The following is a 16,071-nucleotide window of genomic DNA, read 5'->3' on the forward strand; positions in this document are numbered from 1 at the left end:
CCGCGCTACGCGCGTAGCTATTTTGATTTTTAAATGTTAACTATATAGCTATTCATTTGGACGTTGTATTTTGAACAACAACAAAATTATAAATTGTATGTTTGTGTGAATAGTTATTTCTTTTGAAAAAAACAGAAAACTATACATTTTTCATATAGATGTTTCATATAATTTTCCATTTTTTATATTATATATTTACTTATTAATTAATTTTTTTTAATTTGTAGGGCAATTCTTTCAAATAGTCGTTTTTCAGTTTTTGTCACAAAATAGTCATCAATAAGGAAATGACCAAAATAGCCCATTTTATTTTAAAAATTTTAATATTTCATTTTTATTTTTAAAAATTTGAAATCATATCCACAAAACTACACCCCATAACTCTAAACTCCAAGTCTAACTTAACCTTATAGCATAAATGTATTTTTACTCTTTAAAAATGTTTAATTCAGATAAATGTTTAATTTAGTTTTTCTATTTTTTATATTTTATATTTACTTACTGTTTATCTTCTCTTATTTTGTATAGTTATTTATTCTAAATTTCTTGCTTTTATATCAATCATAATATTACGATATATATTTAATATAATATTTTATTTCTTATATACTATATTTACTTCTTATTTATTTTTCTTATATTTTATATTTACTTATTATAATATATAACATTTCTATATGATTAATATTACTAACAATAATATTAAAATATTACATAATATTAAATTATAAATCTATTATAATATTAGAATAAAAATAAAATATCTTAATAATATTACTTATTATTTATTTTTATACTAATATTTTTATGTCTTTTTTTTACATCAATCATTTACAGACTCATGCTGACTCTGTAAACCAAACCGGTAACTCTGTCCATGCGAAAGACGGTTGTTTCCTAGCATTGTGTGCTAAACTATCCGCCTTTTGATTTTCCGTATGAGGTACATGAACGATCTCTGAGTTTAGAAAGCTTCTTTTCAGCAGCTTAATGTCTTCCTGATAATTGTCAAACACTGGCCATTCTTCTGGTTCCGAAACAATCTTTACCAATTGAGAACAGTCTGTCGCAAATGTGACATGAAATTGCCGTAAATTCCTCATGCATTCCATTTCCCATATTAGCGCTTCTACCTCCGAATGAAGAGGTGAAAGACTTGCCCGGACAATCTGTGCCCCTAGCAATCCATCAAAACCCGCTAAAGTGATGTACCAACCTTGTCATGAAAATTGTTCTTTATCTTTCCATGAGCAATCTATGAAACACCATTTTTCTGGTATTGTTGGTACAATTCTTTTATGTACTTGATTTGCAACCCTCTGATTATTTGTTACATGTGCCTCCGTCCAAAGTGTTGATTATAATTCCGCTAGTTTAAGCGTATCTCTTGGATCAACATCCAAATTGCTAAAAACTTTGTTGTTTTGACCTTTACAATAATTACATTTTAAGATAGATGTTTAATATTTAACGTACTCTTTCCATATTTTAAAAATTGTGCATTTACTTATTATTGTATATATAATTCATATATTTATATATTTATAATATTTAATTATTATTTATTTTTCTATATATTGATGATTTCTCTTTCTTATACTTTATATTTAGTTAATATCTATATTTTATATTTTAAGATAGACTTTTAAATCTTAATGTTTTTTTCTTCTTTTAATGTAAAACAGCAATGTTTATTGAAGAAACTTGGACAAATAGTCAAATAGTTATATTTATGTTTTTTTTCTTTTTTTATAAAATGGTAATGTTACATTATGGAGATAAACCGTTTTTTTTTAGTGAAAAATAGTAATCTTACATATGTTTTATGTAGTTTTTCCATTTTTTTTATGTTGTATGTTTACATATTATTGTTATTTTTAAATGTAAAATGGCAAACTTACATATGTTTAATGTAGTATTTCCATTTTTTATGTTGTATGTTTACATATTATTTATTATTTTTGAAATTATATATAATGTTTTTTTTTTCAAAATAGTAATGTTACATTATGGAGATAAGCCGTCTTTTTTTTAGTGAAAAATGGTAATCTTACATATGTTTAATGTTGTTTTTTTATTTTTTATGTTGTATGTTTACATATTATTTTTTAAAAATAAAAATGTAAAATGGTAATCTTACATATGTTTAATGTAGTATTTCCATTTTTTATGTTGTATGTTTACGTATATTTATTATTTTCGAAATTATATATAATATTTTGTTTTTTTATTATAAAACGGTAATGTTACATTATGTAGATAAACCGTCCTTTTTTTAAGTGAAAAATAGTAATTTAACATATGTTTAATGTAGTTTTTCCATTTTTATGCTGTATGTTTACATATTATTTATAATTTTCGAAAATTAGTAATATTAAAATGTAAAATTATATTTTATGCCACGTGTCATATTTCGGGAGAAGTTTTTAAAAGGTCCCTTTTATTAGTAAAGTTTAAGATAGATGTTTAAATCTTAATGTTTTTTTCCTTTTTTCATGTAAAACATCAATGTTTAATAGAAGAAACTTGGACAAATAGTCAAATAGTTATATTTATGTTTTTTTTTTATATAAAATGGTAATGTTACATTATGGAGATAAGCCGTTTTTTTTAGTGAAAAATGGTAATCTTACATATATTTAATGTAGTTTTTCTATTTTTTTATGTTGTATGTTTACATATTATTGTTATTTTTAAATGTAAAATGGTAATCTTACGTATGTTTAATGTAGTATTTCCATTTTTATGTTGTATGTTTACATATTATTTATTATTTTCGAAATTATATATAATGTTTTTTCTTACAAAATAGTAATGTTAGTGAAAAAAGGTAATCTTACATATGTTTAATGTTGTTTTTCCATTTTTTATGTTGTATGTTTACTTATTATTTTTTTTAAATAAAAATGTATAATGGTAATCTTACATATGTTTAATGTAGTATTTCCATTTTTTATGTTGTATGTTTACGTATATTTATTATTTTCGAAATTATATATAATATTTTGTTTTTTCATTATAAAACGGTAATGTTACATTATGTAGATAAGCCGTCTTTTTTTAAAGTGAAAATAGTAATTTTACATATGCTTAATGTAGTTTAAATTATTATATTATATATTTGTGTATTTACTTATTATTATATATATAATTCATATATTATATATTTACATTATTTACTTATTATTTATTTTTCTGTATATGTATTTCCATTTTTTGTACTTTTTATTTACTTAATATCTCTATTTTACATATTAAGATAGATGTTTAAATCTTAATGTACATTTTCCGTTTTCTTTAAATTGTATATTTCCATTTGTTATACTATCTATTTACGTAATATCTTTATTTTAAGATATATTTTTAAATTTTAATGTAATTTTCCATTTTTGAATTGTGTATTTACTTATATCATATATTTACTTATTATTTATTTTTCTTTATATTGTGTATTTCTATTTCTTATACTTTCTATTTACTAATAATTTTATATTTTAAAATAGATATTTAAATACTAATGTACTTTTTTCATATTTTTAAATTGTGTATTTCCTTTTCTTATACTTTCTATTTGCGTAATATTTATATTTTACATTTTAAGATAGATGTTTAAATATTAATATATTTTTTCCATTGTTTTTAAGTTATGTATTTCTTTTTCTTATACTTTCTATTTACTTAATATCTATATTTTACATTTTAAGATAGATTTTTAATATTTAATGTACTCTTTCCATATTTTAAAAACTGTGCATTTACTTATTATTGTATATATAATTCATATATTTATAATATTTACTTATTATTTATTTTTCTACATATTGAGTATTTATCTTTCTTATACTTTATATTTAGTTAATATCTATATTTTATATTTTAAGATAGATGTTTAAATCTTAATGTTTTTTTCCATTTTTAATGTAAAACAACATTGTTTAATAGAAGAGCTTTGACAAATAGTCAAATAGTTATATTTATGTTTTTTTCGTTTTTTATAAACTGGTAAGGTTACATTATGGAGATAAGTCGTTTTTTTAGTGAAAAATAGTAATCTTACATATGTTTAATGTAGTTTTTCCATTTTTTTATGTTATATGTTTACAAATTATTGTTATTTTTAAATGTAAAATGATAATCTTACATATGTTTAATGTAGTATTTATGTTTTCTATGTTGTATGTTTACATATTATTTATTATTTTCGAAATTATATATAATGTTTTTTTTACAAAATAGTAATGTTACATTATGGAGATAAGACGTCTTTTTTTTAGTGAAAAATAGTAATCTTACATGTGTTTAATGTAGTTTTTCCATTTTTTATGTTGTATGTTTACATATTATTTTTAAAAAATAAAAATGTAAAATGTTAATCTTACATATGTTTAATGTAGTATTTTCATTTTTTATGTTGTATGTTTACATATATTTATTAATTTCGAAATTATATATAATGTTTTTTGTTTTTTTTTATAAAACGGTAATGTTACATTATGGAGATAGGCCGTCTTTTTTTTAAGTGAAAAATGGTAATATTACATATGTTTAATGTAATTTTTCCATTTTTATGTTGTTTGTTTACATATTATTTATAATTTTCGAAAATTAGTAATATTAAAATGTAAAATTATATTTTATGTCACGTGTCATCTTTCGGGAGAATTTTTTTCGCTGATGTGGACGCTCTATGGAGCCTCAAAAGGTCTCTTTTATTAGTAAGGATATCATTATTATTTTCAAAATTATATATAATGTTTTTTGTTTTTTTTTTATAAAACGGTAATGTTACATTATGGAGATAAACCGTCTTTTTTTTAAGTGAAAAATGGTAATTTTACATATGTTTAATGTAGTTTTTCCATTTTTTATGCGGTATGTTTACATATTATTTAAAAATTAGTAATATTAAAATGTAAAACTAAATTTTATGCCAATAAAATGTAAAACTAAATTTTATGCCACGTGTCATCTTTCGATAGAAGTTCTTTTTGCTGATGTGGACGCTCTATGGAGCCTCAAAAGGTCTCTTTTATTAGTATAGATGTTTATCTTTTCTTATTTTGTACACTAGGGATTAACCCGGGCTACGCCCGAGATTTTTTTTTTCCTAATTTAAGTTGTTAAATTATTTATATTAAGGTTATGATATATATTTATATAAATGATAAGATGCTTGTCATAATTAAAATTTACTTTTAAATTTTAACACGTTAAATTAACATATTTTTTACTATTTAAATATATTTTTTGTAATTTTGTTGGCTATCTATTTATCATATTTAGCAAAACTATATGTTGAGTGTTGGAATAAATGTTTTAAATATTTAATTAAACTGCAGAGTATTTTCGGATCGACCACATGCTCAACAATCGATCGATCCGTAAAAAGATGGTCGATCTCCTTGGCTAGGTAAGTATAATTTTAGCAAAAATATCTTTGATTTTCATATATTAAGTATATAACTATTCTTTTGAATATTGTTTTTTTTAAATGTATTTTTTGATTAAATTATTATATTATAATGTTTATGTAAATATTTTTTGTGATGTTTGAATTTGTGTTGTTAGTATAAAATGGTAATCTTACATATGTTTAATGTAGTTTTTTCATTTTTTATGTTGTATGTTTACATATTATTTTTAAAAATAAAAATGTAATATGGTAATCTTACATATGTTTAATGTAGTATTTCCATTTTTTATGTTGTATGTTTACATATATTTATTTTTTTCAAAATTATATATAATGTTTTTTGTTTTTTTTTTATAAAACGGTAATGTTACATTATGGAGATAAGCCGTCTTTTTTTTAAGTGAAAAATAGTAATTTTACATATGTTTAATATAGTTTTTTCATTTTTTATGCTGTATGTTTGCATATTATTTATAATTTTCGAAAATTAGTAATATTAAAATGTAAAACTATATTTTATGCCACGTGTCATCCTTTTGAAGAAGTTTTTTTTGCTGATGTGGACGCTCTATTGAGCCTCAAAAAGTCTCTATTATTTATTTTTCTATATATTGAGTATTTCTCTTTCTTATACTTTATATTTAGTTAATATCTATATTTTATATTTTAATATAGATGTTTAAATCTTAATGTATTTTTCCTTTTTTTATGTAAAACGGCAATGTTTAATAGAAGAACTTGTACAAATAGTCAAATAATTATATTTATGTTTTTTTTCTTCTTTTATAAAATGGTAATGTTTAATTATGGAGATAAGCCATTTTTTTAAGTTAAAAATGGTAATCTTTCATGTGTTTAATGTAGTTTTTCCATTTTTATGTTGTATGTTTACATATTATTTATTATTTTCGAAATTATATATAATGTTTTTTTTTACAAAATAGTTTTGTTACATTATGGAGATAAGCCGTTTTTTTTTAGTGAAAAATGATAATCTTACATATGTTTAATGTAGTATTTCTATTTTTTATGTTGTATGTTTACATATATTTAATATTTTCGAAATTATATATAATGTTTTTTGTTTTTTTTATAAAACGGTAATATTACATTATGGAGATAAGCCGTCGTTTTTTTTAAGTGAAAAATGGTAATTTTACATATGTTTAATGTAGTTTTTCCATTTTTTATGCTGTATGTTTACATAATATTTATAATTTTCGAAAATTAGTAATATTAAAATATAAAACTATATTTTATGCCACGTGTCATCTTTCGGGAGAAGTTTTTTTGCTGATGTGTACGCTCTATGGAGCCTCAAAATGTATTAATGTTAGAACCAATGCAAGTAAATTTGTCTAGGGATTAACCCGGGCTACGCCCGAGATTTTTATTTTTTTCTAATTTAAGTTGTTAAATTATTTATATTTAGGTTATGATATGTATTTATATAAATGTTAAGATGCATGTCATAATTAAAATTTATTTTTAAATTTTAACACATTAAATTAACATATTTTTTACTATTTAAATATGTTTTTGTAATTTTTTTGGATATCTAGTTATCATATTTAGCAAAACTATATGTTGAGTGTTGGAATAAATGTTTTAGATATTTAAATAAACTGCAGAGTATTTTCGGATCGACCACATGCTCAACAATCGATCGATCCGTAAAAAGATAGTCGATCTCCTTGGCCAGGTAAGTACAATTTTAGCAAAAATATCTTTGATTTTCAAATATTAAGTATATAACTATTCTTTTGAATATAGTTTTTTTGAATTGTATTTTTTGATTAAATTATTAAATTATAATGTTTATGTAAATGTTTTATGTGATGTTTGAATTTGTGCTGTTAGTATACTTAACCTAGACGATATTGTTTAACAATTTATTTTTTCAGAAAATAGAAAATATTGATATATCAAAACGTATCTAATACTTGTTAAATGATAGTATAATGTAAATTACATCTATTATTTGAAAATAGCCATTTTTTGTTTTTATTTTTTTTAAAACAGAAATTATTTTTATTTAAAAACATTACACATATAATATAATAGTTTAAGTTTGGAAGATTAATCTATATATATAAATTATGTATATTTTTTAAAAAATAATTTAAGATATTATATATTGAGTAACTGAATAAAAGCTGAATTTTTTATCTTGAAAATGAAATATTTATATTTTTGTCTTCATGTTATACTCCCCAATCCAGCATTGATATTTATAACTCAGTATGTTTTTTAAAAAATTTAGTTTTAAGTAATAAACAAATTAAATAAATTAAATTCATCACCTATAATGTTCTGTAAGCTATATTTGAAAACTCTCTAAAATTATATTTTAAGCATAATATTACTATTATTTAATTTAAGTTATTTAAAGCATAATATATGCTAAACCAACTTAAATTATATTTACAATAGGACCATCCTAAACCGGTTAATAAACCAAAAACAATACTAAACCAATATGAACCAATACCTGATTCGGCGAGGAAAGAAGTGTTTACTTATATTATATATTTTACATTTTAAGATAGATGTTTAATCCTTAATGAACTTTTTCCATTTTTTTAAAAAAATTGTGTATTTACTTATTATTATATATATAGTTCATATATTATATATTTACATTATTTACTTATTATTTATTTTCCTGTATATGTATTTCCATTTCTTGTACTTTTTATTTACTTAATATCTATTTTACATTTTAAGATAGATGTTTAAATCTTAATGTACATTTTCCATTTTCTTTAAATTTTATATTTCCATTTGTTATTCTTTCTATTTACGTAATATCTATATTTTAAATTTTAAGATATATTTTTAAATCTTAATGTAATTTTCCATTTTTAAATTGCGTATTTACTTATATTATATATTTACTTATTATTTATTTTTCTTTATATCGTGTATTTCTTTTTTTATACTTTCTATTTACTAATAATTTTATATTTTAAGATAGATTTACATTTTAAGATAGATGTTTAAATACTAATGTACTTTTTCCATTTTTTTAAATTGTGTATTTCCTTTTCTTATACTTTCTATTTGTGTAATATCTATATTTTACATTTTAAGATATATGTTTAAATATTAATATACTTTTTCCATTGTTTTTAAGTTGTGTATTTCTTTTTCTTTTTCTTTCTATTTACTTAATATCTATATTTTACATTTTAAGATAGATGTTTGATATTTAATGTACTCTTTCCATATTTTAAAATTTGTGCATTTACTTATTATTGTATATATAATTCATATATTTATATTTTATAATATTTACTTATTATTTAGTTTTCTATATATTGAGTATTTCTCTTTCTTATACTTTATATTTAGTTAATATCTATATTTTATATTTTAAGATAGATGTTTAAATCTTAATATTTTTTTCCATTTTTAATGTAAAACGGGAATGTTTAATAGAAGAAACTTGGACAAATAGTCAAATAGTTATATTTATGTTTTTTTATCATTTTTTATAAAGTGGTAATGTTACATTATGGAGATAAGCCATTTTTTTAGTAAAAAATGGTAATATTACATATGTTTAATGTAGTTTTTCCATTTTTTTTTATGCTGTATGTTTACATATTATTGTTATTTTTAAATGTAAAATGGTAATCTTACTTATGTTTAATGTAGTATTTCCATTTTTTATGTTGTATGTTTACATATTATTTATTATTTTCGAAATTATATATAATGTTTTTTTTTACAAAATAGTTTTGTTACATTATGGAGATAAGCCGTTTTTTTTTAGTGAAAAATGATAATCTTACATATGTTTAATGTAGTTTTTCCAATTTTTATGTTGTATGTTTACATATTATTTTTTAAAAATAAAAATGTAAAATTGTAATCTTACATATGTTTAATGTAGTATTTCCATTTTTTATGTTGTATGTTTACGTATATTTATTATTTTTGAAATTATATATAATATATTTTTTTTAATAAAACGACAATGTTACATTATGGTGATAAGCCGTCTTTTTTTTTAAGTGAAAAATTGTAATTTTACGTATGTTTAATGTAGTTTTTTCATTTTTTATGCTGTATGTTTACATATTATTTATAATTTTAGAAAATTAATAATATTAAAATGTAAAACTATATTTTATGCCACGTGTCATCTTTCGGGAGAAGTTTTTTTTTGCTGATGTGGACGCTCTATGGAGCCTCAAAAGGTCCCTTTTATTAGTAAGGATTTGTCTATTCTAAATTTCTTGCTTTTATATCACTGATAATATTACGATATATATCTAATGTAATATTTTTATTTCCTATATACTATATTTACTTATTATTTATTTTTTTCTTATATTTTATAGTTATTTATTGTAATATTACGATAAATATTTAATATAATATTTCTATTTCTTATATTGTGTATTTAGTTATTATTTATTCTACTATACATTTTTCATATATATGTTTAATTTAGTTTTTTTATTTATTAATTGTATATTTACTTATAATTTATTTTCTTTACATTGTATATTTACTTATTAGTTTAATGCAATGTTTCTGTTTATTTATTTACTTATTATTTATTTTTTCTTATATTGCAAATTTACTTATTATTTATTTTCTATTTTTTTAAATAATAATGACATGTGTCATCTTTCGGGAGAATTGTTTTTGCTGATGTGGACGCTCTATGGAGCCTCAAAAGGTCTCTTTTATTAGTATAGATTTTACAATGAAAATGTTATACTATCTCAGACATCTTTGTTTCTAAATGACTATAAAAATTTAGTATCACTATATATTTTAAACAAAATGTATAGAATGATCGGAAAGCAAAAAAATAAATATCACATCTCTATACAAATTATAAACACATAGAAAATACCAACCTCGTGAGGTTACATCTTCATATAGACAGTAGACATGAGTGTTTCTAATTGCCTTTATCATTTGAGTTTCTGAAATCCTATTTGTTGTCTTCTAGTTATCATCACCTCTTTTTTTCTTGTGCTGCAGTGCGTCTCGGGTGTTTTTCTGGTGTAAAGTGCGTCTCGGGTTTCTTAAGAGTCTTCTTGTACGTTTGCTTTGAGGCGAGCCTTTCTTACTCCTGAAATATCACCATCACACAAATAATTAAGCATATTACAGCAAACTGAATATTGATTTAGTTTATTTTCAAAACGTTATATTTACGTCCGTTTTTTCACGATGCTATGTAGCTTTTGACTGTAAATATAAAATCAAAAGCAAAAAATCTATAAGTAGAGTAGAAGAGGGAAATGTTTATGAAAAAAGAAAGTCAACATGAAGCAAATTATGGTTTGAGCAAGGAGATTTTAGGTGTTTCTGGAGTTACCAACCTGGACTTTAATGTTCATATACCAATTTTTGGAGTACGCTCCGCCTAGCCATCCTCAACAGATTTGTGTTTTTCTCAAGTCTTTGAAATGATTTTTTTGAAGATTATTGTTATGCCAGTGTTCAGCCAGAAACTATGTCGATGTGGATCCATAATTGTAGATTCAACATTGTAGATACAATCGTTCAATCTATCTAGTTAGAAATTAAAATTTCATCATACCTCGGAGAAAGTTAAGAGCAGTTAGAAATAAAAAAATTACGAAATTTACAGTTTCTAAAAGCAAAGTAGAGGTGAATTTAAGCTAATGGTATCATAAGTTAAACCTTATCTATAGAAAAAGATTAACTGCTCTAAAAAAATCGTGGAATCATAGGTGTTTTGGAATTGTTATTAGAGCATCTTTATCCAGGGATACTAGAGGGTTCTTAGCGTTGGTTCCGCGTAGGATCCATTTTTTTTTTAAGAAACCGGTTACCAAAACTACCAAATAATAGTCGGTCCTTAAAGGTTTTTTTATACTGTTTGCGGACTCCACTGACACGTGGCGGTCAGCTATTGGTCCGTTTTTATTTTTTTTTCTTGTAAATTCGAAAAAGTAAAAAAAAAAAAATTAAGAAACCTCAAATGGGTTTATGGGATAATGATGCTCTTAGAGATTTTTTATTTTATTTGTATAGAAAAATATGAACTATGCAAGGGATATGAAACTTTTTCTTTTGCCTTTAGTTTTTTTGCATTTAAAAAAATTATTAAATATGTGATTTGTCGAAATTTGACACGCGAGTGGACTTGCGTTTTAATATATAAAAGATTAAACATTTTTTATTAATTAGTTAAAACTACAGGGATATTAAACAAACATAATTAGTAAGGAAAATAGAATCTGTGAGATAAGATTCCTTCCTTCTTCTTCGATCGCAATTCTTCCTTCTTCTTCGATCGCATTCCTTTGTCGATCTAAACCCTAAATCCCCAAATCCTCTCCTCATTGAATCTGAAGAAAAACCGAAGCTCTGTGTTGCTTAAAAATTGAAGCTTTGATAGGAAAAAAATCGCGATGCATCGCAGTTTTTCGGCAGCCGCGACGCCGCCGCTCTCTTCCTCCTCCTCTCCTCCCCCATCCTCCGGCGACTTACCCGAGATCCCCGATGCCTGGTACGGCAACATCCAGTACCTCCTCAACATCTCCATGATCGGCCTCCTATGCTGCGTCTCCATCTTCCTCTTCCTCAAGCTCCGCAGCGACCACCGCCGCATGCCCGGTCCCTCCGCTCTCCTCTCCAAGCTCCTCGCCGTCTGGTCCGCCACGTGCCGCGAGATCGCTCGCCACTGCGGCGCCGACGCCGCTCAGTTCCTCTTGATCGAAGGCGGGAGCTTCGTGCTTCTCTTCTCCATCGCCCTTTTGGCTCTCTCCGTTATGCTTCCTTTGAATCTGTACGCGGGGACTGCTGTGTTGAGCGACGAGCTTTCGAAGACGATGATCACGCATATCAAGAAAGGCTCGGCCTTGCTCTGGCTGCATTTTGTTTTTGTGGTTGTTGTTGTGGTGATTTCGCATTTTGGGATCTCGGCGATTGAAGCTAGGTTGAAGTTTACTAGGTTTAGAGATGGGAATGGGAATGTGAGTGACCCCAATGCGGATTCTACTGCTGTGTTTACTGTAATGGTGCAGGGCTTGCCTAAGAATCTAGGGTCTGATAGAGTAGAGTTTGAAGAGTGTTTTCGGCACAAGTATCCTGGCAAGGTTTATAAGATTATTGTTCCTATGGATCTGTGTGCGTTGGATGATCTAGCAACGGAGTTGGTTCGTGTTCGGGACGAGATCACTTGGTTAGTTGCCAAGATGGACTCTAGGCTGTTACCGGATGAGTATGAGAATGAAGGAGCTGAAGGAGTATTGTCTTATGTGTTTGCTTTGTGGGTTAAGGTGAAGGTTTTGTGGGCTCGAGTTACGGAGAGGTTTGGATTTACAGATGATGAGAAGCTGAGGAAGCTGCAAGAGTTGAGAGCTGATTTAGAGTCTCAGTTAGCTTTCTATAAAGAAGGACGTGCACAAGGCGCTGGTGTTGCGTTTGTGGTGTTTAAAGATGTTTACACAGCTAACAAGGCTGTTCAGGATTTCAGAAACGAGAGGTCGAGGCGGACTGGGAAGTTCTTCTCTGTCACAGAGCTGCGGCTTCAGAGAAACCAGTGGAAAGTAGAGAGAGCACCCTTGGCAACTGATATTTACTGGAATCATCTGGGGTTGACTAAGATCGCTCTTATCGTAAGAAGAGTGATTGTTAATACTATTCTTCTGTTGATTCTTGTGTTTTTCAGCTCTCCACTGGCCTTGATAAGTGCATTGGTGAGTGCCGGGAGGATCTTTAATGCTGAAGCGTTGGATAGTGCTCAGTCTTGGCTCACTTGGGTGCAAACCTCTGGCTGGATCGGTTCTCTGATTTTTCAGTTCATGCCCAACGTGTTCATATTCGTTAGCATGTACATTATCATCCCTTCTGCTCTCTCCTACCTTTCCAAGTTCGAGCGGCACCTAACTGTCTCAGGTGAACAAAGAGCAGCTCTCTTGAAGATGGTTTGCTTCTTCCTCGTGAACCTCATCGTGCTAAAGGCTCTCGTCGAGTCGTCGCTTGAAAGCGCGTTCTTGAAAATGAGCCGCTGCTATTTAGACGGTGAGGATTGCAAGAGGATTGAGGAATACGTGAGCCCTTCCTTCTTATCAAGGTCATGCGTCTCTGCTCTAGCTTTCCTCATCACGAGCACGTTCTTGGGAATCTCCTTTGATCTACTCGCTCCAATCCCTTGGATCAAGAAAAAAATCCAGAAGTTCAGGAAGAACGATATGCTTCAGCTAGTCCCCGAGCAAAACGAAGAGTACCCTTTGGAAAATCAAAGTAACCTTGAGACGCCGCTTCTCCCTGAAAACATGTTCGAGTCTCCAAGATTCGGCGACGTTGAACCTATGAGCCAAGACCTCGCTGAGTACCCTATCAGCCGAACCTCACCGATTCCAAAACAAAAGTTCGACTTTGCACAATACTACGCCTTCAACCTCACCATCTTTGCCTTAACAATGATATACTCTTCGTTCGCTCCACTCGTGGTCCCTGTAGGCGCGGTTTACTTTGGTTACAGATACATTGTTGACAAATACAACTTCCTATACGTGTACAGAGTCCGCGGCTTCCCTGCAGGGAACGAAGGGAAGCTCATGGACACGGTTTTGTGCATCATGCGGTTCTGCATCGACCTGTACATCGTCTCCATGCTGTTTTTCTTCTCTGTCAAAGGAGATTCCACGAAGCTTCAAGCGATTTTCACGCTTGGGTTGCTTGTGATGTACAAGCTTTTGCCTTCGGATACAGAACGGTATCACCCGGCTCTACTCAGGAGTATTCAGACCGTCGATAGCATCGTCGACGGGCCAGTTGATTACGAAGCTTATTCTCAACCCAACTTTGATTGGGACACTTACAACAGATGATGTTTCTGTAACCTTATGACTTATTAGTTTTGGTCTTTGACCACCATATCGAGTTTTGGAATCTGTTTCTCTAAGTTACGGATTCTCTTTGTAAGTTTGTATATCCCTTTTTGTGTATAATCCATCTTTTGAGAGAATTACGTTTCTTGCAGTCACTACTATCTCTTGCAATTTATAAACGGGATTTTTTATTTATGCATTAGTTAATATCCCATTTTTTTTCTGTTTAAATGTGATTAAGAGGTCAGAAGAAACAAAAATTAGCAATTGCCTCTACATGGTGTCTTTCTTATGTCTGCTCAGATTTCGACTTTGGTATTCTTATGCACTTAACAACCGAATATAAGAATCCAGAGCGTGTTGAGGCATGTGTCACATTCGGGGTTAGTAGCAATTAGCATCTCTTCACTTTATACTTCTTGTGTGCTCAGTTTATTTTCTTGACTGTAAGTTTCCTCTCTTATGTTTACTAAATCACTTTGCACAGTCGTTGTGTTCTGACTTATGAATTCTGTGAATGTCTCTAACGCAGGCTATGATATGGAAGAGACAAAGACAACTCTTGCCGGAGCAAACATAACAGAGGCCACGGTGCTCCGGGCTCATAATAGTTCCTCGGAGCCACACAAAACAAACCAAACCAGATCATCTCCAAAGAGTAGCTCTTCCTCTAACCAAAGATGTAAAACAGTAGAGCCGCATAGACTTTTCAGAAATGTGCTAATACTACTACGACTTAGCAAAAAAAAAAAAAAACTTCTACTACGGTATCATAACGAGACTATAGAGAACGGTTCCGTCTGTTCAGGATATGTATGTTCTTCCACTCAAATCACTATCAAGTTAACTCTAGTTCTGGCAAATTATAACCTTTTTTATGTATACTAGGTAGTTGTCCGCGCGTACATCATTTTCGTTTTAAGTTTAGTATAAATACAGTTACATCATTTGATAACATTGTAATAAAAACTTACAAAGTTTGAGCTTGGAAAGTAGCTAGAGAACTTGGTGTCCACTTATTAATATTCTGCTGATGATCTTCTTTGACTATAAGCTGTATCAAAGTTCAATATTTGCACAATAAATTTCAGAGGTAAATTAGAGTTTGGCATTTTAAATATAATAAGGGAGTGAGAAAGAAATCATGCATATTGATCCGAGGGGTTTATGGTTTATTTGGAAAAATATAAGAAAGCATGCAAGCCAGAATAACTTTAAAAGAAGATGAATGAGATGAAATCACGTGAAAGGAATATAAAAAGCATTCAGCTTAATACTACAACCAACAATCGAGGGTTACTTTCTGTTGTTCTTCCCCTCTCAGGATTCAGGAAGTAATGTTAGTGTTTGAAATATACCTGATGTTTTTGAGTCTCGAAGGCTCTGGTTCGGTGATGAAGCTTCTATAATTTGGGAGCTCCTAGAATCACTCTCTCCAATGGATTCGATACTGATTGTCTTATCTCTCACATCTTCTTCTGCGCTTTGTAATGAGCTTATAAGATGTTTTATCTTTTATAATCACGTGAGTAACTTAAATCAGAAAAATTCCAACACATTGCAACATTTTTGCTGCCTTTTTCATCACGACCTGATTGATCTTCACATTGTTTATGCTCGGCGAAAATCTTTCCAAGGTCATTTACTTTCATTTTCAACTTGTCAATTTGTCATTTTAAATTCAGGTAAAATAAAGTCCCTAGAATAAATGATAACTTGTATATTTTTGTTTTAGTCAAAAAACTTTAATCCTTTTAGATAGGGAAAAAACAGTTGTCACTTATTAAGTTGATTTTTGAAAATTATTCATATCACATAAACAAT

The 16,071-nt window shown here is 27.4% G+C and overlaps 1 protein-coding gene across 1 annotated transcript; it reads left to right on the plus strand.

The window, feature by feature from the left end:
• The first annotated feature begins 11,606 nt into the window (after positions 1-11,606).
• On the plus strand, positions 11,607-14,440 carry LOC106382486 (CSC1-like protein At4g35870). The gene has a single exon (XM_013822511.3). The coding sequence runs from the start codon at positions 11,821-11,823 to the stop codon at positions 14,245-14,247; it is 2,427 nt and encodes an 808-aa protein (XP_013677965.2). The 5' UTR covers positions 11,607-11,820; the 3' UTR covers positions 14,248-14,440.
• Positions 14,441-16,071: the final 1,631 nt, after the last annotated feature.

The sequence above is a fragment of the Brassica napus genome, chromosome C3, assembly GCF_020379485.1.
Source record: "Brassica napus cultivar Da-Ae chromosome C3, Da-Ae, whole genome shotgun sequence".
Taxonomy (NCBI): domain Eukaryota; kingdom Viridiplantae; phylum Streptophyta; class Magnoliopsida; order Brassicales; family Brassicaceae; genus Brassica; species Brassica napus.

Excerpts from the sequence above, each read along its gene's own strand:
- LOC106382486 (XM_013822511.3), top strand. The coding sequence starts at position 11,821 with ATGCATCGCAGTTTTTCGGCAGCCGCGACGCCGCCGCTCTCTTCCTCC.